Consider the following 21,387-nt stretch of genomic DNA (forward strand, 5'->3'; position numbering starts at 1 on the left):
ATACATTTCATATAACAAAATACATTCATATAAGTGACTTTTAAAATATTTTGCTATAATGAATCATATATACCTATACGTAAATATAGGTAAATGCATAGTTTTTTTTTCCTTAGACTTAAATGCAGACTTACTATTTCTTTTCATACTTACGGATACAAATTGCCTTTGGTTTTCCCAAACTTAAATGGGAAATCTGTAAACATCTTAATTTCTCTCACCCTCTTTTTTTCTATATAGTATTTTAAAAATGTATTTTCCAGTAAGTTTCACAGAAACTTAAAGAATTTTTCATTGAATGTTATATGAATTTGGCTAATTTTTAAAAATCTTTGCACATATTTTTACAGCCAGTTGGGGCAGCTAAACAGTATAAATAGAAGAGAACAGACTGTTTCATAATTAAGGGTCTCACATGTGTGTTTTTAAAGTAACAGCTTGTGTGTCAGCAGATAGACACAGAAGGTTCTAGATATACTATATTTACTCGCATAACTCCTCTGAGACTTTATGTGGGCTTCTGCTTACCCCTACCAATGCTGAGGAGAAAATGAATATTTGTGTCATCTTGTATTACAAGTTTCTCCTCCCCCTACTCATGTCAGTGGGTGTTATATCAAACATCTGCTCATGAACTTCTAAGAGTAAGGCCAGAGGTCCAGCATCAGGACAGGATCTTTTGCACCAAAGAGCACATTTGGTCTGACTTCTTTTTATCTGTACTGTCCATGGAGTGCTGTTTACTTAGTGTCCCAAGTAGGAACAACTGAGATGAGTTTGATTTGATAGTACAAGGAAGGGGTCTAAACTGTCAACCCTCATGGATGGATTTTAGTTTTCAAAAGATGTCAGGATTTATTTACAGCAGTAAATGGAGAAACACAAACTGTATTAGTATTTCTGACCGAGTCTGAATTTATTGTTCTGGCGTATTTGATGTATCGGTGTCTCAATAGTTATGTATATGCTTATAAGCATAATCTTAATTAGATCATTTTTTTCTAAAATTTTAATCAATCAAGAGGATTTCCAGGGCCATCCGGTTATTGGAAAAGTTATTGGCATCTTCTGGATTCAAAGCGGCTAGGAAGAGATTTTCATATTTTAAAACTGGGGAAAGATGAGGATCTTATGCGAGTAGATACAGTTTTTGAAATTTCCCTCATATTCAAAAGACAGTGACTTTTAATATCCACATTTATAAATGGAAAAAAATACATTCATTTTCTAAAATGTGAGGCCACAAGCTGTTTAAAATATGTACCATCAGTTTTCAGATTATTTTTCATTCTCTGACACCAGAAAATGTATGAATCCTGAAACTTTGTAAATGTTGGAAGAATTAAATTGGCCCTTATCTTTTTAAGTGCAATTTTAAACTCCAGAATATCACTCTAAGTCTAGTTGATGTTACTTTTATGTAGAAATAACTCATGATTATTTTACCATGAGGGAGACAGGTGCATTTACATTAAAAAAAAAAAAAGGACATGTTTAAACTTTATGAGATAAATAACTGTTCAAATACAGAAAAAATGGCATACAATTTTCTATTATTTTAATGATTTTTGAGTTAACTCTTGTGTTTTGTGGCAAATCAGAGTAAGTTAACTAAGTTTTTAAAATATCGCCATCACTTGTCTATTTGATGAGTTTTTTTTCTTAGTGATAAAGAAAAAATAATCTTTGAGTTCACCTCTGCTTTTGTTGTTGAAGCTTCTTTGCTTTATTTCAGTCCATGGAGTCTGGGAGGAGTGGTCTCCGTGGAGTCTGTGTTCATTCACATGTGGTCGAGGCCAAAGAACGAGAACACGGTCGTGCACTCCGCCCCAGTACGGGGGAAGGCCGTGTGAAGGACCGGAGACCCATCACAAGCCTTGTAATATTGCCCTCTGCCCAGGTGAGCATGCTCTGCATTTGGTGAACTTTGCATTATTGTCCTTTGTACGTGCTGCTTAGTATTCACAGGAAATGTTAAAAAGTGCAACCGTCACTTGATTACATTGGAAAATGTGTCCTTTGGTTATTGATTCTTGGTGAAAACTGGGTCCCTTCCATGATTCCATCATACACAAAGATGTATGATAATATTTCCTTGACTGAGTACCAATCATTGCTCACCTTTATTGGATTTCTATAAATATGTACATTAATGCTTCCTGCTAAGATTTTATCTATACTTGGTTTTCCCTCCTGGGAAAAGTAGAAGTCGTCCCATAGACTTGGATTGACTGTCACATCCATACTGTAACTGGAGAGACTGATGTAGACACTGTCCTTCGGATGTTACTTTTTCACGTTCATTCAGGTACGGAGTCGGGTACCCTTCTGACCACGTATAAGCCTGATGGACACCTGCTGGGGAATCAGATTTTCTAGATTCACTGCTGGATGCGTAAAATGTTTAGATCACAAATGAAATGTAATCTCTATATGATCTTAAGGACTGTAGAGTCTGTTCTGAGAGTGCATTTAAGTTATTTAACATTTTTCTTTCCTTTAAAATGTTTCAATTCTGTTTCACCCAACTTCGATCATTTCACCCATTATTCCAGAGAGAAGTCTTCAAAATGCCATTATTTAGGTTGCTGAAACGTTCAAACGTAAAGCAAATACCTACAAAATGAAAAAGACTCATCTCCAGCTTGAATGGGCTTGCAATTTATGGGAGAAAGTAAACACAGATGACATAGAATCTCCCAGGAAAAGCAAAGGCAAGGCACATCTTAGAGGAAGAGACAGACATGAGTGGCAACGGCAAAGGGTGACAAAAATGGCAAAGACCAAAATCAATAAGCATTCATCTTCTCTTGGGGAGAGTTTCTCCCCTGCCCACGGAGTCACATATTCTGCGTACAAGCATCGTAGCTGGGATCCCGGTCATGTGCCCTGACACGTTATTCAGTTCACATTGAGTCCTGTTTGCACTCTAAATCTGCAAGTTAATTTAACTTCCCCAATCTATGTTATGAGGCAGTGATTCAAAGTTCTTCTGGGAATGTTAAGAATCTAAAACATGTGAAGACTATGAAAAACACCCAGAAAGGAAAAACAAACAAGCAAACAAAAAGACAAAAAAACACCCAAAATGTAGAGAAGCCACGGTCATCTCACAAGCTTAATTGTTCCCTTTTACTTTGAAGACAGACCCCTGGGTTCCTATACTTAGGGATATCCATTCAAATATGTAGTAGTTGTATTAATATCATCACTTTTAGAATTTTATGAATTGTATTAATTGTGAATAGAACTCATGCAATTCAATATTCAGGTATCATGAATACTGAGGAGTCAAAAATCATGATTCCTTATTTGTAGGAAAATCTTGCCCAGAAAATCTATTTAAGTTCTGTCTTATTTCTATCTCTCATTAAACACACAGATAGGCACACAGACACACACATATATATTTAGGCTCTGACTTTCCCCCAAAGATTTGAGTAAGCTTATGCAAATTTTAGAATTTTTTTTTAAGTGCCGAGGTGTGACATTTATAGGGAGTCAAATGGAGTTCACTCTTATTTGCCCGTGGAGAATGAAAAAATAGATAACACAGGAAAATAAAAAGTGATAGCTAACTATAGAATCTCTTCTAATATGTTGGTTTTTAATTAACTCTTAGCTCAGTGGATCCCCTTAAGTGTAAGGATAAAATGGCACTGGTCAGCATAATGTTATCAATCTGGGTTTTCATAGTCTACTTTCCATAAATTTTTCTAGGAGTAGAAAACTTGGATATCAGTACACAGGAACGCTAAGTTGTTAGCATTCAGATAAGAAAACTCATTTTTCTAAGTTGATGTAGTAGTTGCTTTATCAAGTCATAACCACATGGGTTTTCAAGCCAGTTGTGTTTTCCCTCTATTACACTATCATTGGAGTCACTCTAAGACCATTAAAGTCGGATGGCTGTCTTTTGTTAGGTCCTTCATTTTTGGAAGTAATGATTTTTTGTGTGGTGGGGGGACAAGAAAAACCATCTTTATTGATAAATAGATTAGAGTGAAATAAAGAGAGTGACGGTTTCTAGAGGAACGAAAAAGCAGAATCTCAGTCTCTCTCCACCCCACCTCTAGCTCTTGGCTTCTGCCTTCTTACTGGCCACTCTGGGTGATGAGGGCTTGGTGGGACCGCCAGGCCTTTTTGGGTGCTTGAGGGCCTCTGCCTTCTGGCCAGTGGTACCAGCTCCATCTTGGACTCACCACCCTTGGGAGAAGCAGGACCCTTGGCCTTCAGCCCCTCCCTGACCCCCTGGGCAGCAGCCTCTTTGAGGCCTTGTTCTTCATCTTCTTTCTGGTTATGGAAGAGGCACACTTCCCCCCCTGGGGGCCACAGGTTTTGAACTCTGACTCCCAGCCTTTTTTTTCCTGCGGACCTCGGCATCTTGGAGGCTTTTTCTGCCTTTGACCTTTGACTTCCTGCCCGGCTCACTGGCACCGGGAGGGGCCTGAGTGGTCTTGTCTGATGAGGAGTCCACGGGGCATGCCGGGGGCCAGGGCCTGCTTCTGCAGGTGCTTGAGCCGGAGGCTAGTCACCATCAGGCACTTCTGCAGGTCGTAAGTCTGGCCTAGCTCATCTCTTCTCATAAGTAAGCATTACAGGTTTGCCTTGAATACCGAATACATTTATCTGTTATTTCCGACCTCTGTTATTTCTGACCTCTGTTATTTACATTCTTAGTTGCATCATAAAACATATAAAATTCTTACCCTTTTGTATCCCAATTTCCTTACTATCTAGAAGGGAATTCTAATTGCTATGATAAAAAATATGTTTTACACTCTGCTCAAAGTTGTGGCATTATGTTTTAAAAATATGTAAGATTTATTTGGTACAAACATTTGGAGATTCTTAGATATTAGAAGAATTAGAATTAGGACTAATTCTCTTATAAGCTAATCTCAGGCACCTTCACTGAATACAAAAGCACTATCAAGTATCAACCAGATGTAAGACATTACTGAGAAGAATATATGGTCCCTGATGTCAGGAAATTTGCAAACTCCTCAGAGGATTTAGAAGCAAGCGTGTGAGAAATTGAGTGCAATTCTGAAAGATGTATATAAACTCTAGGCTCAATGAAAGGTGGTAATTTGACTTTAAGGGGTCTCAGCCTACATTTCTTGGAGCCCTTCTACCTGAGATCCCTAGGGCACTCTGCTAAGGGTGAGAACTGTAGTAGGAGGCATGTCAGTGATGAATAAAGTAGGTCAAGACCTGCACTTGGTTCCCCTTGGTTAGGCTGATTGTGAAATAGACCAAAAGAGGGCAGAAGAAACATTCAGAACAATAAATTGGCTCTCTGCTCACCACCTGTGCAAGATTTGCCCACGTGGGTTGTGGTAATGGGCAGTGACGTTTTTGTGCGAGTTCAGGTCTGAACCGCATCGCAGCATCCTGCTTTTAATAGATGCAGGTCATCACTATAATGAAGCGGGTGCTATGTGGGCATGATGCGAACTGTTCACATCAAATAATGAAATGTGTTTATTTGTGAAAATGTTGCTGTCTACTTTTAAGTAGATGATATCCTCGTTTTTTTCTTCTTTTTTTAAATTTGAAGTATAGGTGATTTACAGTGGTGTGTTAGTTTTAGGTGTACAGCATAGTGATTCAGTTATACATATATATGTTATTTTTCAGATTATTTTTCAGTATAGGTTATTACAAGCTATTGAATATAGTTCCCTGTGCTCTACAGTAGGACCTTGTTGTTTATCTATTTTATCTATAGTAGTTTGTATTTGCTAATCCCAAACTCACAATTTTTCCCTCCCTGCCCTTTCCCCTTTGGTAACAAGTTTGTTTTCTATGTCTGTGAGTCTGTTTCTGTTTTTTGTAAATAAGTTCCTTTGTATCATATTTTTTAGATTCCACACGTAAGTGATGTCATATGATGTTTGTTTTCTCTGTCTGACTTACTTCACTTAGTATGATAATCTCCACGTCCATCCATGTTGCTGCAAATGGCATTAGTTAATGCTTTTTTGATCTCTGAGTTGTATTCCATTGTATAAATATATTACAACTTCTTTATACAGTCATCTATTGATGGACATTTAAGTTGTTTCCATTTGGCTATTGTAAATAATGCTGTTATGAATATTGGGGTGCATGTATATTTTTGAATTATAGTTTTCTTTGGATATGTGCCCAGGAGTGGGATTGCTGGATCATATGGTAGCTCTATTTTCAGTTTTTTAAGGGACCTTCATACTGTCCTCCATGGTGGCTGCACCAAATTACATGCCCACTAACAGTGTAGGAGGGTTTCCTTTACTCCACACTTTCTCCAGCATTTATGATTCGTGAACATTTTAATGATGGCCATTCTGACCAGTGTGAGGTGATACCTCATTGTAGCTTTGATTTTCATTTCTCTGGTAATTAGCGATGTTGAGCATCTTGCCATGTGCCTATTGGCCATCTGTAGATGACATCCTGTTTTTATCCGATACTTTCCTTAGTCAATATACAAGTTTCTCCCACCTCTTTTGAGGTAAAGCTTAAACCATCTGCTCAAGATCCATAGAAAAGGAGAGGAAAGAAAGGAAAGGGTGGATCTGATAGTCCCTAGTTTGAGTTATTAGTTACTGATTTGTGTACGGTGACGTTGATTGGGGAAGATGGGCCAGATGTAAAGAATAACAAAAGGATTTCATTAGGATTCACTCTCTGGCTTATAATCATAATGGGACCCATTTTCCTTCTTTTCTCATCTACACTAATAATTGTGATATTATATGAAAGGGTGTGAGTTATGTACGTGTGTGGTCAATGGTCTTTGTCATCCGTTTCTCTTATCTCACCACACTCAGAACCTCTGGAAGTCCAGCTTATGTTTTCTCGTTTCGTTGAATTTTCATTGCAGTCACTAATTGAACATCATGTTCATAATGGCATTAATTGATATATTTGAGGACAAGGAAATGCTCTTCCATTTCCTGTTTGTTTCATGCAACTTTGTACCTGGTAGGAACCGGTGGATGTTCTTGACACGTGCATATCCAAATTTCTAATACTCATCCAAATTTTTGTAGGACATTTTCTGTGTCTACTTAATCATACACTGATGTGTTGTAGTGGAAAGATCTTGGACTTTTGCAAAAGAATGCATAGTTAAATTGCGATATCGCCTTCTCATATCTGTGCTGCTCCTCTGATCCTTTGTTTCTTCAGCTGTAGAATGAGGACCATATCGTGATGCCCACTTCCCAGGAGGACTGTGACAGGACCACACGAGATGCTATAAGGGAAAAAACATGATAAACAGCAAACGCCGTTAAGTATTAGTGTTATTATCACATCAGTGCCCTCCAGAGAGAGCCCGTCGCGATGACACTTGTGGTTGAGCAGGTTGGATTTGTTACTCCTGGTGGTGAGGAGAAATCAATAGGGAACCAGAGGGTATCTTAGTAAGAGAGTTAGGAAACATCTACAAAGGGTTGGAGCTTGTGTTGGGTAATTTCACAGAGGGTTTAAAAACGTGGGGCTTTGTTCCAGATTTGGGAGTCTCAACGGGAACAATTCTATGATTGGGCATCTTAATAACTTTTCTAGGAGGAAGGAAGAACTAGCTGTAGTTGGTAGAGAAGTGAGTCACTCAGATTAGCAGAGAGAAGAGAATGTTTGGAACACTGTGGGTTCCACTGTGACCTTGTCTTTGTGTATGAAGTGGCCTTGCTTTATCTCAGTTTTATCACGGTCTCAGAGGGACGTTGCCTGGTGTTAAAGTGCCCTGTGATGGTTTTAGGTTCAACAGGAGATAACACAGCCTGGTGATGACACGAAGGAAGCCGCCTGGATGTCCCCTTGGGGGTGACGCCTCCTCCAGGGTAATAATGATCACGTTAGGTGTTTCTGTTTTTAATGATTTTCATTTTGATCAATACTCAACTGAAGAAAAGGGACATTGTGGAATGTTTGCGTTTTCTAGGTAGGCCCTTCATTAAAATTTTATAGATCCATACCCCCATAAAAAAATTGATGTTGTGTTTCCCAAAATTAAATTATTGGGGGGAAAATAAAAGCTTACGCTTTTAGTTCAAAGCTTCAAGCTTGATAGTAACTTTCTTCATGGTATTTTACTTTAAAGTAATAATATTTTTTCCTCTGTCAGTAGCTGAAGACTGGAGGAACCAATGATTCAAGCTTGACCTCTTCGAGTTTTGACAATTCTCTTTCTGATATATAGTTATGAAGTAGCACACACGTAATATAGAGGATGGATAGGGATAAATAATGAGACATTGACAGATTGAAGACTGCAGTAAAGAACTATTGACAAATCAGTTTTCATTTATATACAAAACTATGTATAAATGAATAATTATATGATTCAGTGGTCTGGAATTCACAAGACGCGGATCAAGCTTTGGCCCTACTCCTTAATCACAAGTGTGTTCTCATGCAACGTCCTCCTCTCCTGCATTCCTTGGTTCTTTCATTCTTAAAATAAGGCCAATATATATATATATAGTTATTGAAGTACAGTTAGCTTACAATGTTGTGTCAATGTGTGGTGTACAGCATAATAGCTGAGTCGTACATACACGTAAATGTATTCCTTTTCATATTCTTTAGCGTTAGAGGTTACTTAAAACGGGGGCTGGTGCCAGGAGAATCAACCCAATGATTGGACGGTTGGAAGTTTCTTTTCTTTTTTTTTAAATTTTATTTTGTTTTATTTTAGTGGGGAGGTAATTAGATTTATTTATTCATTTGTTTTAGTGGAGATGCTGGGGATTGAACGCAGGACCTCGTGCATGCTAAGCACGTGCTCTACTGCTGAGCTATACCCTCGCAACGCGGGCCAGCATTCATTACCCTTCTATAAAATAGGAATGATATTTGATTAAGTGGAAGAATCTTGAAAAGTATAAAACAATATAAAGTCGAAGCATATTTCTCATGGTTTATATGAGAATGTCATTTTAAAAGAAAGGGATCTGGACAGAAATAGGGGATATAAAGTCAGGATATTACGGTGGTTTTTGAGCTTTGTTTCTTCTGGACAGCCTTAATCAGAAACTCAGAGGGGTTCTTCAGTCAGGATGGCACTGGGAGAAGGATGTGCATAAGGACCTGTGTCAGTCTGTGGGGCTGAGCCCTGTCACACTGGTCAGTCCTGCATTTGAGAAATGCATTCTTGTCAATCCAGAACCTTTCTAGAGACATTCTGTTAGGTTGTAGTTTCCAGATAAATTTTCAAACTCCCACAGACCCGAAGAAGAAGGAAAAAATCACCCAACAGCAGGTCCAGAGGAACACAGCTGGACCGGACATCTGTTACCTGTAGCAAGAGGCTTCAGTCTCTGTGGAGCTGGTATTTTGATCTGTCAGCCTCTGTGAGGGGCGACCTCCCCACAGTCCCTCTGCAGGGAGCCGTTCTGGTGAGCACAGTGGGAGGGAAGGTGCTGAGAATTGTCCCACACTGGGTCAGAGGTCCCTGATCATCCCAGCATGAGGGTGTTATCATTTGAAACCCAAATGCTGCCTCATTAACCTGGTCTTTAAGTAATTTGCATTTTAACATCTTAACATTCTAGTCTGTTGTATGGCAATTGTATTCATTTGTGTCATTTCAGATTTTTAGCATTCTTCTGGTGATCTTTCAGTGCTTAGCTTATGAGGTTTTGTTTTGTTTTGTTTTGTTTTGTTTTTTAGTTAACTGTCTCTTTATTAATCCTGGCTTGCTTTCTTTTACTATTTAACATATTTTTTCTCACTTAAACTTGGTCTTACTTACTTACCAGCTTTTTTTTTTTTAAATATTCTTTGCCTTACCATGATAACTTACTTCTATTGTTAATTCTAATTTTTTAAAATGGTATTTCATTTTGAGTTTTCCTCTATTGTAATTTATTTAAAAATAGCAAATAGGAAACATAAGTTTTGGCTCTTTTACATTTCAGTCCTGTATCCCAAAGGGACCTTTCCAATTCCTTGAGTAACTCCCAATTCAATAAAAATCAGAACTCAAGAACTTTACCAGCACTAAATCAGACAGCCTCAAATCCAGGGACCAGAACCCCTCCCAACAGGCAGGTTAATCAATGGTAATCAACCCAGCAGAGCTGCTGAAATGATGGTTTTAGTATTCAAAATATTTGTGACTTTATAGATGAGTACATACGTCATTGTTATCCAGCCTGTTCTATATTGTCGCCAGTTATTGGTCAAGGTGTGAAAATAGACTGAAACATAGCCTTTTCATTAAAATACACAGTAGAAATGAATTTGGCCCCTGTACGTGGGAGACTGGGTTTCCTTTGAGGCAAACACAATTGCAGAAGGAAGTGTATATAACAAAGTAAACCCTAGGAATCTAACAATGTAGCCTTTGCAGTTTTAATTCTTCTGAGTCCAGACAATCTGGTAAATGTCATATGACTGAAGCAAAACATTAAGTGTCCCCAGTGTGACACTGTTGTATAAGGTAGCATGTTATGTGACAGTAAGCCAGGCTGATCCCAGTATCCTCCCATCTTCAAAACACAGCCTGAACTTCTCTCTTCTTAATCACCTTTGTGGGATGGTTCATAAAGTAGTAGGCTTTGGGATTTTTAAATTGAAAAATAACACTTCAAAAATTTTCAACTGCAAATGCCTGTGATCAAATGAAGAGGAAGTTGCAAAGCCTGAGAAATGGCTGATTCTTAAACCGGTTGCATATCATGGAGGGAACTCTGTCCTCCAATGCGATGATTTCCAGATGGTGTTCCATGAAAGGGATAAAGGGAAAGAAGGGAGGGAGGACTGCCTTTCAAAGAAACTTGGGAGGTACAGTTTTCAGCAAAGTCTATTCAAGGCAGTAACTCCCTGCATTTCTGTCCATAAATGCATCACAAATTCAATGTGTTCAATGTAGACATTTTGATTTGGGGGCTCTATATCCACCTACCTGTTTGAAACCTACTCTAACCCAGTTCTGTAAAATGTTCCACCATTTACCTCTGTCTGAGCTACCATAGTGTCCCCTGACATCTCTCATACCCATTCTCACCCCTAGGCAATCCATTCTGCACACAACAGCACAATTATGGGTTAAAATGTGATTTATATCCCGTCTCTTCCCTGCTTTAAAATCCTCTTGTAGCTTCTCAGCCTTTTGGTCACGTGGTGGCAGGGTCTTCCAGGATCTGGCTTTTGCTCACCCTCTGAACCCACCTCCTGCCTGGCCCTGCTTCGTGAGCCCTCAAGCCCCAGGCTGGTGTCTGTATTCCAATAGATGAAGCATCCTTGACCTCAAGACTGCCCTTGGGTAGAGCCTTCCACAGATCTTCATGTTTCTGGCTCCTTCTAGTGACTGGGGACTCAGCTTCCCTGTGGTTATGTTAGAGCAGGCAGATTGCTAGATATGAGCAGAGAAAGGGGGAGGGGGACACAGGCCAAATGGCAGGAATTGGGAAAAAATAAAGAGAGGGGCAAGGGGCCAAACGCAGGAAACCATACATCATGTGAACACCAGAGGTCCATGGGTAGACAAAGAAAAGCAGAAACCTCTGGGCTAATAAGAAATCACACATTTTGGGGTGACAAGTGCCCTGGAGGCTGACAAAGAAAAGTGGGGAAAGGCAGGACTCTCTAGTGTCGGAATAGAACCTTTTGCTCATTATGCCCTCATTGCAGTTAAATCAGCCTTGCAGATTAGAAGTCCCCGTCATGCACCAACGTCATGACACTTCCGATCCAGGCCAAATAAGGACGAAGGTCCCTCCTCCCCTCAGGAAGGTGGAACTGGGATGAAAATCAAGAATAGGACCCCAGACCCCTCCCTCCCCAATGAATATTCTGCCCATTCATTTTTATACCCCGTGTAACCAGCTTGCCAGAGAAACTCAGGGCAGCCGCTCACCTGAGCCTGCCCGCCTCCCCTTGAGAGTGCACTGTCCATCCCTTAATAAATCTTCACTTTACTTTCTTGACCTCCATGTCTCATTGCTGAATTCTTTCTGCGATGAGACAAGAAACTAGTCTCTGGGAACAATTACACTGTCTTCTTAACACTTCCAACTGACACTCCCTTGTTTCCGCTGGTCCCCACCCCAGCCCCAGCCCACCTGCCCCAGGAGCGCAGAGCTTGGCGGGTGGGGAGGGGGCTGGACTTTCTGTGACTCTTTCCTCAGGAGAGCATCAGGAGGCTCCAAGACCAGCTTTGGAGTGTTTTTACATTTTCTCAAATCTTCGAGAACACTCTTCTGACAGAATGACAAGATGTTCGTTGGTGTTCAATAGGAAAGTTCTAGAAAGAAAGCTTTGAGGTGTTTTCAGATTTATGGGTTTTCAGTGCATCTGGGGGTCTATGAGTGTGGGAGGACCTCCAGACTCACCCAGGTGGGAAGGAGACCTCACTGCAGCTGCGGGAGAAGCAGCTTCAGTAAACTTAGAATTCCCAGTTAAGCATCAGACAAGAGGAAAAAAAGCGGTCTCTTCACATCTTGTAGTGCCTAGATAAGTGGTTATGAGAGACAAATATTTGGTGAATCCTATCATAGCTGTTTTTTTTTTTAATATCTCAATATTTATCCCTGAAATAGAATTAGCACATATCTGACTTGGAAATGTTTAAATGTCCAAAACAGAACTCTTAATTTCCACCTCTCAAAGCTATCCACTTTTTCCCATCCGGTAAAAATGACACTACCATTTCCTGACAGATCTTGGGGCTAATAGCCCTAAAAAGAACATAACTAATGAATGCTTTTTGTTTAGTAATTCTAGGATGACAAACTGAAGAAAAAAAAAAAAACTAAAATAAAACATTGTCCCACATTTGGCACTAAAAGAAATTCTTTCACGTACATATAGTGTCCGTTGTCTAGTCCTTTAAATTAAATTCACATACCCCTCTCTTTCTAGCTTCCATTTTCCCAGTGGAAATGGAATTGTGACCTACCACACTATGTAACACATTAAAGGAGCGTTGGGTTTCTCCTCTTTTTTAAAATATTCGATCAGTTACTTTGTCAGTTCTTTCATGATGGTGCAGTGAATGTTCAGCAAAAGACACTTCCAGTTCTCGGTGTAAAATAAACATCAAAAATGCCTGCTTGCTCCTTCTTCGATTTCATTGTTACTGATATTCTGTAACTAACTTTATCAATAAAACTGTTCGTGTCTAAAACATATGTTTTATTGATGTTTATGGTGGTGTTGAACCACAAAAATTCCCTCAAATATCTAATTTAACTCATGCTTGAACTTCAGCCCAAACATCAAATGTGTACGTTGGCAGAAAGAACCGAACTGACCGCACAAATGTAAGAATTTGAAAAGTTTAATTTTTTTAACCAGTGGTAACACAGTCTTCTTTCAGGAAAAGCCTAATGAGCAAAACACAAATGCTCTTATTTTTCCTAATCTCTCTTCAGCAAAGTCTTCTCTTTCCTCATCCTCAACTCAGCCCCCTGCCTGATTACCTTCTCTCTGATTCCACCTTCGATTCTCCCATTCCTGACATCTTCTTAGCTGGAGAGACATCCTTTCTTCTTTGCCAGTTGAGTGTTTAACTATTACATTCATCAAAAAAACCAAAAACAAACAAAAAAAACCCTCAAGCCAGAATTCTTAAGGACATCACATATTACATTATTCTAGTCACCTTGCCCTGCACCGGATCGCATCACTTAATTCATCTGTTTTATGTGTTGCTTTCTGAATGTTCTCAATAATTTGAATACCTGCACATTCTTTTGCCAAATAGGTGGTAAGGTAGAAGCATGAATCTGATTTTTGTTTTAAACTCTTCTCCTCAGAATGCTTTAGGAGAGTGAGAGTTCATAATGTGAGCTCCATCAGTGTTATCTTTGCAAAGCAAAATTCTGAAGTGAAAAACACACATCTTGAAAGCCACCGTAGGGAGGAAATGGCTACTTTATAACATCTTACTGATTCACTAGACTTCTCTTTTTTTTTTCCGGCAAATGGATTACATAGCCAATAAGACTGTGTCATGTATTTTTAATAAAGTGAGATGCTAAAATTACATGAACAGGATAATTAAATTGGCATTTTGTGATTTTTTCATCTCACAAGGGGTTTATTAAAACCCTCTATTTTAATACCTACCTGCATGACCTGAAATTAGGTGGAAGGTACTGACTCCTGTTCTGCCAGGCTTTCTCGTTTTGGGGGGTGGGTTTGCAAGCAACGTTAGTTTCTGTTGGTGCTTCGGATTTTAGCAAACTCTCTTTCACTGTAATGAAATGGACCAAGAGCCTTGGAATGATATTGGGAAAATAGACAATCATATATATGCTGGTGTGTTCATAACATTTACCTGCTATTTTATGTCTTCTAAATGAGGTAAATATTTTTGACTGATTTCTTTGCTCACTGGGGTTTGGTGGCTTATGGTCTTATACTTTTGGGAATGCTGTCTCCTTTGTTGAAATTATCCAAATCTTACCATATTAGTCCAACATAATTACCCCCCAAGTAGATGTGATCTGTCCTCTGAAAGTCGTCATTGCTATGTTGAGATGTTTTTGCTCTTAATTTTTTAGTTACTTATTTGTGTGGGTAGAGTAATTCTTCTACTGTTATAAGATTTTCAGTGTTGGGATTCAAATTCTTCTATTTATGTTTCTCATAACACCTATCACAGTGTCTGATGACTTACAGATTCTCAAAAGTCACTTAAATGAGCGAATAACGAAATGCATCTCAGTTTGAACTCCCAAAGACAAGTTCAATTGTCTATATTCCATCCCAGTCACAGGACACCGGGGCGGCATCTTGATCATCTCTCCATGCAAGGTCCTTCCCACGGAGCCCTGATCTTCCCAGGACGCCCCGTCGGTACTGTCTCATCAGCCCAGCTCAGACCCTCCCTACCCTCTCCTGTGATTCTGTCTCTGCCCTGCACTAGATATGATCACAGAATCCCATTCAGATCCTTCAATGGCTTCTTAGTGAGCTGAGAAAATAGCCAACGTCCCTAACATAGTTGACCAAAAGTTGGCAACATCTGTCTGGCTTCTGTCTTTTCCCTGACATCCTCTGCTCTAGTTCTTTACCTGGTTCTCTGGGTTCCACTCACACTGTCCTCCATTCAGTTCCTGCAAGTGTTCTTCCGCTCCGGGCCTTTGTTGTGTCTTTACGGGACATGCCCCAACCTGAGGTGTTTCCCATTATCCTTCTAGCTAACCTGAAACCTCACTTTGTCAAGGAAGACGCCACAGACCCTGCAAGTCCTTATCTCACAGTATCTTGAAATCATCCTCTGCAGTGATGCAATGTAATGAATGTTTTTGGCGTCTAATTAATTTTTTAACTCATTCTAGGAATTTCTTTTCTAAACTACTGTCTCTGTGAGTTACGGGTCATTATTTATTGTGTTCACTGTTCCCTGGGGAACAGGGTATCTCTGGGATGAAGGTCTTGGATTTTCAAGTGGTCAACAAATATTTTTAAAGAAATAAGTACATAGAAAGAGAAAATAATGCATAAAAGATAAAGAAGTGAAAAATAAGGTAATAGTAGTTTAGGGAGTAACAAAATCTAATGCCAGTGTGACCTCCTTTGCATTCATTCAAAGTCTCTGGGTCAGGACACATTGTCAAGGTTAGTTTTACTTGGTGCGAGCACACCGCAGAGATATTGTGGGTTTGGTTCCAGACCCCCCAGTAAAGCGAATAAAGTGAGTCACATCAAGTTTGTGGTTTCCCAGTGCATAGAAGAGTTACGTTTACACTACACTGTAGTCTGTTATGTGTGCAATAGCATTATGTCTAAAAAAACAATGCCCATGCCTTAATTTAAAAATATTTTATTGCTACAAAATGCTAACCATCATCTGAGCTTTCAGTAAGTTGTAATCTTTTTGCTGGTGGAGGGTCTTGCTTCTGTGTTGATGTCTGCTGCCTGACCAGGGGGGTGGTGGCTGATGGTTGGGGTGACCATGGCTGACGGTTGGGGTGGCCATGGCAGTTTCTTAAAGTGAGACAGCAATGAAGCCTGCCTCATAGAGTGACTATTTTACAGATGGTTTCTGTGTAGCATACGGCACTGTTGGATAGCATTTTACCCACAGTAGAACTTCTTTCAGAGCTGAAGTCTGTCCTCTCGAACTCTGCCACTGCTTTATCGACTATGTTTATGCAGTATTCTAAACCTTTTGTTGTCATTTCAACAGTCTTCACAACAGCTTCACCAGGAGTGGGTTCCAACCATTTTCTTTGCTCACCCACAAGAGCAACTCCTCCTCCATTCAAGTTTTATGAGATTACAGTGATTCAGCCCCATCTTCAGGCTCCACTTCTGAGTCTAGTTCTCTTGCTATTTCTACCACATCTGCAGTCCTTCCTCCACTGAAGTCTTGAACCCTCCAAGTCACCCATGAAGATTGAAATCAGCTGGTTCTAACCTCTTCTTAATGGTGGTGTTTGGACCTCTTCCCATGAATCACAAACATCATTAATGGTATCTTTCCAGAAGGTTTTCTATTGACTGCCCAGGTCCATCAGAAGAGTCCTTCTCTCTGGAAGCTGCAGCCTTAGGAAATGTATTTCTTAAATCATAAGACTTGAAAGTCAAAATGACTCCTTGATCCATGGGCTGCAGAGTGGATGTTGTGTTGGCAGACATGAAAATGACATGAATCTCACTGTCCATCTCCATCAGAGCTCTTGGGTGACCAGGTACATGGTCAATGAGCAGTAATATTTTGAAAGGAATCTTCTTTTCTGAGAGTACATGGTTTAAAATATTCAGAAAACCACGTTGTAAACAGATGTGCTGCCACCCAGGCTTTCTTGTTCCGTTTATAGAGCACAAACAGAGTCAATTTAACACAATTCTCAAGGGCCCTAGGATTTTCAGAATGGTAAATGAGCACTGGCTTCAACTTGAAGTCACCAGCTGCATTCACCCCTAACGAGAGAATCAGCCTGTCCCGTGAAGCTCTGTAGCCAGGCACTGACTTCCCCTCCCTAGCTATGAAAGTCCTAGGTGGCATCTTCTTCTAATACAAGGCTGTTCCGTCTGCGTGAAAATCTGCTGTTTCGAGTGGCCACCTTCATGAATGATCTGAGCTCGATCTCCTGGAGAACTTGCTGCAGCTTCTGCATCGTCACTTTCCACTGCATCCTGCACTTTTATGTTCCAGAGACGACTTCTTTCTAGGAAACTCATGAACCAGCCTCTGGTAGCTTCAGAATTTTCTTTTGCAGCTTCCTCACCTTTCTCAGTCTTCACAGAATTGAACAGAGTCAGGGCCTGGCTCTGGATTAGACTTCGGCTTAAGGGAATGTTGTGGCTGGTTCGATCTTCTCCCCAGACCCAAACCCTAACCCAGCCCTGCTCCGAGTGCAGGGGGCCGTGGGCAGAAAGCAGAGAGCGTTACAGCTCAGCAATAAGGCTGCTTCACTTCCTTATCATTTGCGTGTCCACTAGGGTAGCGCTTTTAATTTCCTTCAAGGACTCTTCCACTGCATCACAGCTTGGCTAATCGGCACAAGAAAGGCCAAGCTTTTGGCCTGTCTTGGCTTTTGACATGCCTTCGTCTCTAAGCTTAATCACTTCTGGCTTTCAGTTTTAAGTGAGAGACACGTGCCTCTAGCTTTAGAACACTCAGAGGCCACTGTAGGCTTATCAATTGGCCTAATTTCATTCTTGTTGTGCCTTAGGGAAGGGGGAGGCCTGAGCAGAGGGAGAGAGACGGGGGAGCAGCCCATTGGTGGAGCAGTCAGGACACACGCAGCATTTATCTGTTTAGTTCCCCGTCCAATGCCGGCATGGTTCATGGCACCCCAAGGCAAAACGTCAAAGATCACAGATCACCATAACAAACACAATCATAATGAGAACGTTTGGAATATTGCCAGAATGACCAAAATGTGACACAGAGACACAAAGTGAGCAAATGCTGTTGGGAAAAAACGGCACCAAAAGACTTGCTCCAAGCAGAGTTGCCACAGAGCTTTCGCTGCTGAAAAAAAAAAAAAAAAAAATGCAGTCTATGTGAAGTGCAGGGAACGGAAGCTTGTGCTTTGCCTGCAGCCTTGCCCCCGGTGTCTGCTCACGCCTCTCTGCTCCTGTGTTGGCAGTTGACGGCCAGTGGCAGGAGTGGAGCTCCTGGAGCCAGTGCTCTGTGACCTGCTCCAACGGGACGCAGCAGAGGAGCCGGCAGTGCACGGCAGCTGCCCACGGGGGCTCCGAGTGCAGGGGGCCGTGGGCAGAGAGCAGAGAGTGCTACAACCCTGAGTGCACAGGTGAGGCCTCATTCCTGCCTGGATTTATTTTTAAAATTATTTGTAGTTTGTCTGGGGTTTTCTGGGAGAAGGTAATTAGGTTTGTTTGTTTATTTTTTAACAGAGGTCCTCGTGCATGCTAAGTAGGCACTCTACCACTGAGCTACACCCTCCTCCCTGATTCTTATTTCTAAAGGATGCTTGCCCTTTGTATAAAGTGACCGAACCATGTCAGACGGTCATGGCATCATCAGATAATTAGACATTTCTAGTAAATGAAGCTCATTCTACTGTATGTTATATTAACAACAAAATTTGAGAGATTTTTAGATGAAATTAATTATTAGATTATATAATTAAATTGGTGACGGTTAGCACCAAACCTGTATTGTTTACAAGTAAGATTCAACATCCATTGGTAGACGCTGACAAACTCATACAAACTTCTGTTTATCAAAATGCTCTGTAATTGACCGGCAAGTCAAATGCTCATGTCCGTTTCATTCTGGGTGGGGGAGTAATCAGACCTGAAAAGACAGCAACGGTCCGAAATTTTAGAATTGCTAAAGCAGTGCGCAGTGGATGACTGCCGCTGACCGTGATGTGTGTCTTCCAGCCAATGGTCAGTGGAATCCGTGGGGTCATTGGAGTGGCTGTTCCAAGTCCTGTGACGGCGGCTGGGAGAGGCGAGTGAGGACGTGTCAGGGAGCCGCGGTGACCGGGCAGCCCTGCGAAGGGACAGGCGAGGAAGTGAGAAGATGCAGCGAGCAGCGCTGTCCAGGTGAGAGTGAACTCAGATTCTCCCCCCTGGAAATGCTTTGGTACCTGGGGAAAAACAGCTTAGAAATACTGTCATTGGCTAAAGGCAGTGTTTCATCAATTGCAATATGGCCAACAGTAAGTGACAATTCACTTGCTTCCATAAGGCATGAGGTTTCCTCCACTTGTGTGTTATGGACTATGCCTTCCAGAGTCAGAGTTTTTCAAAGTATTTGCTGCAAAATGATATTGAAAAATGTGATAATACCAAAGTAGGCATACTGAACAATAACCTGGCTAGATATTTTAAAAACTAGTGTGGGGTACTGTTTTTTTTTTCACTCCTTTTATGGAATATTTGTTTACTGAGAACACAAAATAAGTTGCCTGAGAATATTTTAGTAGAAATATGAAGATTTAAATGTGAGATAGCTTAGCAAGAAAATAAAGAGGTGGGGATGAAACTCAGAAACTTGTAAATTCTGCTGCTAATGCATCTCGATGTGTGACCTTGGACACCCCCAATTTACTTGTTCTTGCCCTGTTTCCACCATAAAAGGGAATGCCTATGAAGAACTCATTTTAAAATAACAGCATAAAGTCTTAATTCATAGTGAAAGATTGGAAATACTGCTACATTAGATGATTTCACATAAAGGCCTAGAAAAGAAGGTCAGAAACTGCCCAGATTATAAATCATGGGTTTTAAGCAATCATGTCAAACAAAGATGCCTTCCTAAGTGTGTGGACTTTCCATAAAATACTATTGACATCCTCAAGACTCAGTAAGTGAAAATTCGGATTTTTGGATATCATAGGCAAAATTTTATAAACATGCTAGAAAAGCTGATAGAATGGAACTTAAAAATTTCCCAGCTGGGTATAAAGCCCAGATCTGAATTTAGAGAATTTGAAGACCCAGCTAGCGTTGTGCGGCTGCTGGAAACTCTTTGTGGGCAAGCTCGCTGACCTCTGGCTATCGGGGTCCTAGTGGAAATACTGACCGCACCTGACTGGGGTTTCTTTTCAGTTCAGAACGCTATGGATTTCCGTCTCTATCTAACGTGACAACTTTGATTTAGAAAAACCAAGGAATTCAAAGAGATACCCGGGGTCCAAACGTCATATTTCTCCATAGGTAGACTTCTAAAGACTTTTCACAGTTCAACACTAATACCAAAATAAACTGAACTCTAAGGGTAACAATACAGCAATAGTTTTGTTTGTTTTTAGAGCTTAAAGAAAGATCTAAAGTTAGTTGTTTTTAATTCTTAAGGCCACGTGAACCCAAAATGGTAAGAAGTAACTAACATGTAGGATGCTGTTTAGAAGGAAACTGGTACAGATCAGCACTGTGAAATTTCTCCAGTGCTGTGTAAGAATTAAGATGCATGAAACAAAACTATTTATTTTGCCCAAGGATGATTTCTTGAAACACTAGGCATGATTAAATAAGACCCTTTTAATATCTGAAGTTATCTAAACTGGGCTGAGCAGGCTAAGCAAGGTTCTTAACTGGTGTTTTAAAACTGTCTTTCATCTGCATCTATGGAGGTAAGATGGTCCTGCTACAATCAGATTTATAAAGATTGCCACCTGCTGTTTGGAAAACATTTTACATCTCTGTTTACAAAAAAGATACAGCTTATCTGCTGGCTTTCATGATTTCAGGCATATTGAAAAATTACCATATAAGACTGTAAAAACTTTTTTGAGATTCTGTATATTTTGAATATTAATCTTAGTGTGTTTATATTTCTCTTTTCAATAAGATGATCTGAAATCACCTCCAAGTATATAAATAACACTTTCTAATTAAAATGAAGTATTGAATCATTGTTGAATCATTGAATCATCAGCTGTTGTCAATAAACAGTTTACAAATTAGTGCTTATGCAGGGATTAAGAAATAAATATATGTGCGAAGCTTTTGAAAATATATCCTAATCTTTTACCTTTATGCAAATCACATTAGCCATCAAATATTATATGTGGCTATTAATTTCAACTATGCCTCTGCCCCCGTAGAGTATAGAATATTTTAATCAAAAAAGTAGGGTGTTTTTAATATTCATCCTTTAACTTTTCAATGTGAAGTCATGTCATTCCCACATTATTTTATCATGAAAGCAGGATTTATAAATAACTCAGTTTTCCACAGTGGGCTTGATTTATGCACTGTTGTTCCAACTCTGCGCAGTTGCTACTCTGTGGTCGAAATATATTCCTTTTACAATTAGCAGCATAGTGTTCCTAATTTCTGCCATTACATTACTCCAAATTTACACATTGACAATATAAATTGAGAAAACTTTCACATTATCTTAGCAGGTGCGAAGGCATTTTTCTCCTTTTGTCAGTGAGAAAGCCTTAACAAATGCTTATTTTGAAACAATATTTTTTTCTAGTTTTATTTTTAGTATCACTCATTCTT

At 40.0% G+C, this 21,387-nt stretch overlaps 1 protein-coding gene across 6 annotated transcripts in view; it reads left to right on the forward strand.

Moving 5' to 3' along the window:
* ADGRB3 (adhesion G protein-coupled receptor B3) overlaps window positions 1-21,387 on the forward strand; it is a 686,067-nt gene that overhangs the window by 273,436 nt on the left and 391,244 nt on the right. For all 6 annotated transcript variants that reach the window (XM_064486949.1, XM_064486947.1, XM_064486950.1 and 3 more), the window contains 3 exons: window positions 1,736-1,900; window positions 18,051-18,215; window positions 18,811-18,975. In XM_064486949.1, the coding sequence (XP_064343019.1) occupies window positions 1,736-1,900; window positions 18,051-18,215; window positions 18,811-18,975 (495 nt within the window). The remainder of the gene's footprint in view (window positions 1-1,735; window positions 1,901-18,050; window positions 18,216-18,810; window positions 18,976-21,387) is intronic.

Source organism: Camelus dromedarius, chromosome 6 (assembly GCF_036321535.1).
Source record: "Camelus dromedarius isolate mCamDro1 chromosome 6, mCamDro1.pat, whole genome shotgun sequence".
In the NCBI taxonomy this organism is placed as follows: domain Eukaryota; kingdom Metazoa; phylum Chordata; class Mammalia; order Artiodactyla; family Camelidae; genus Camelus; species Camelus dromedarius.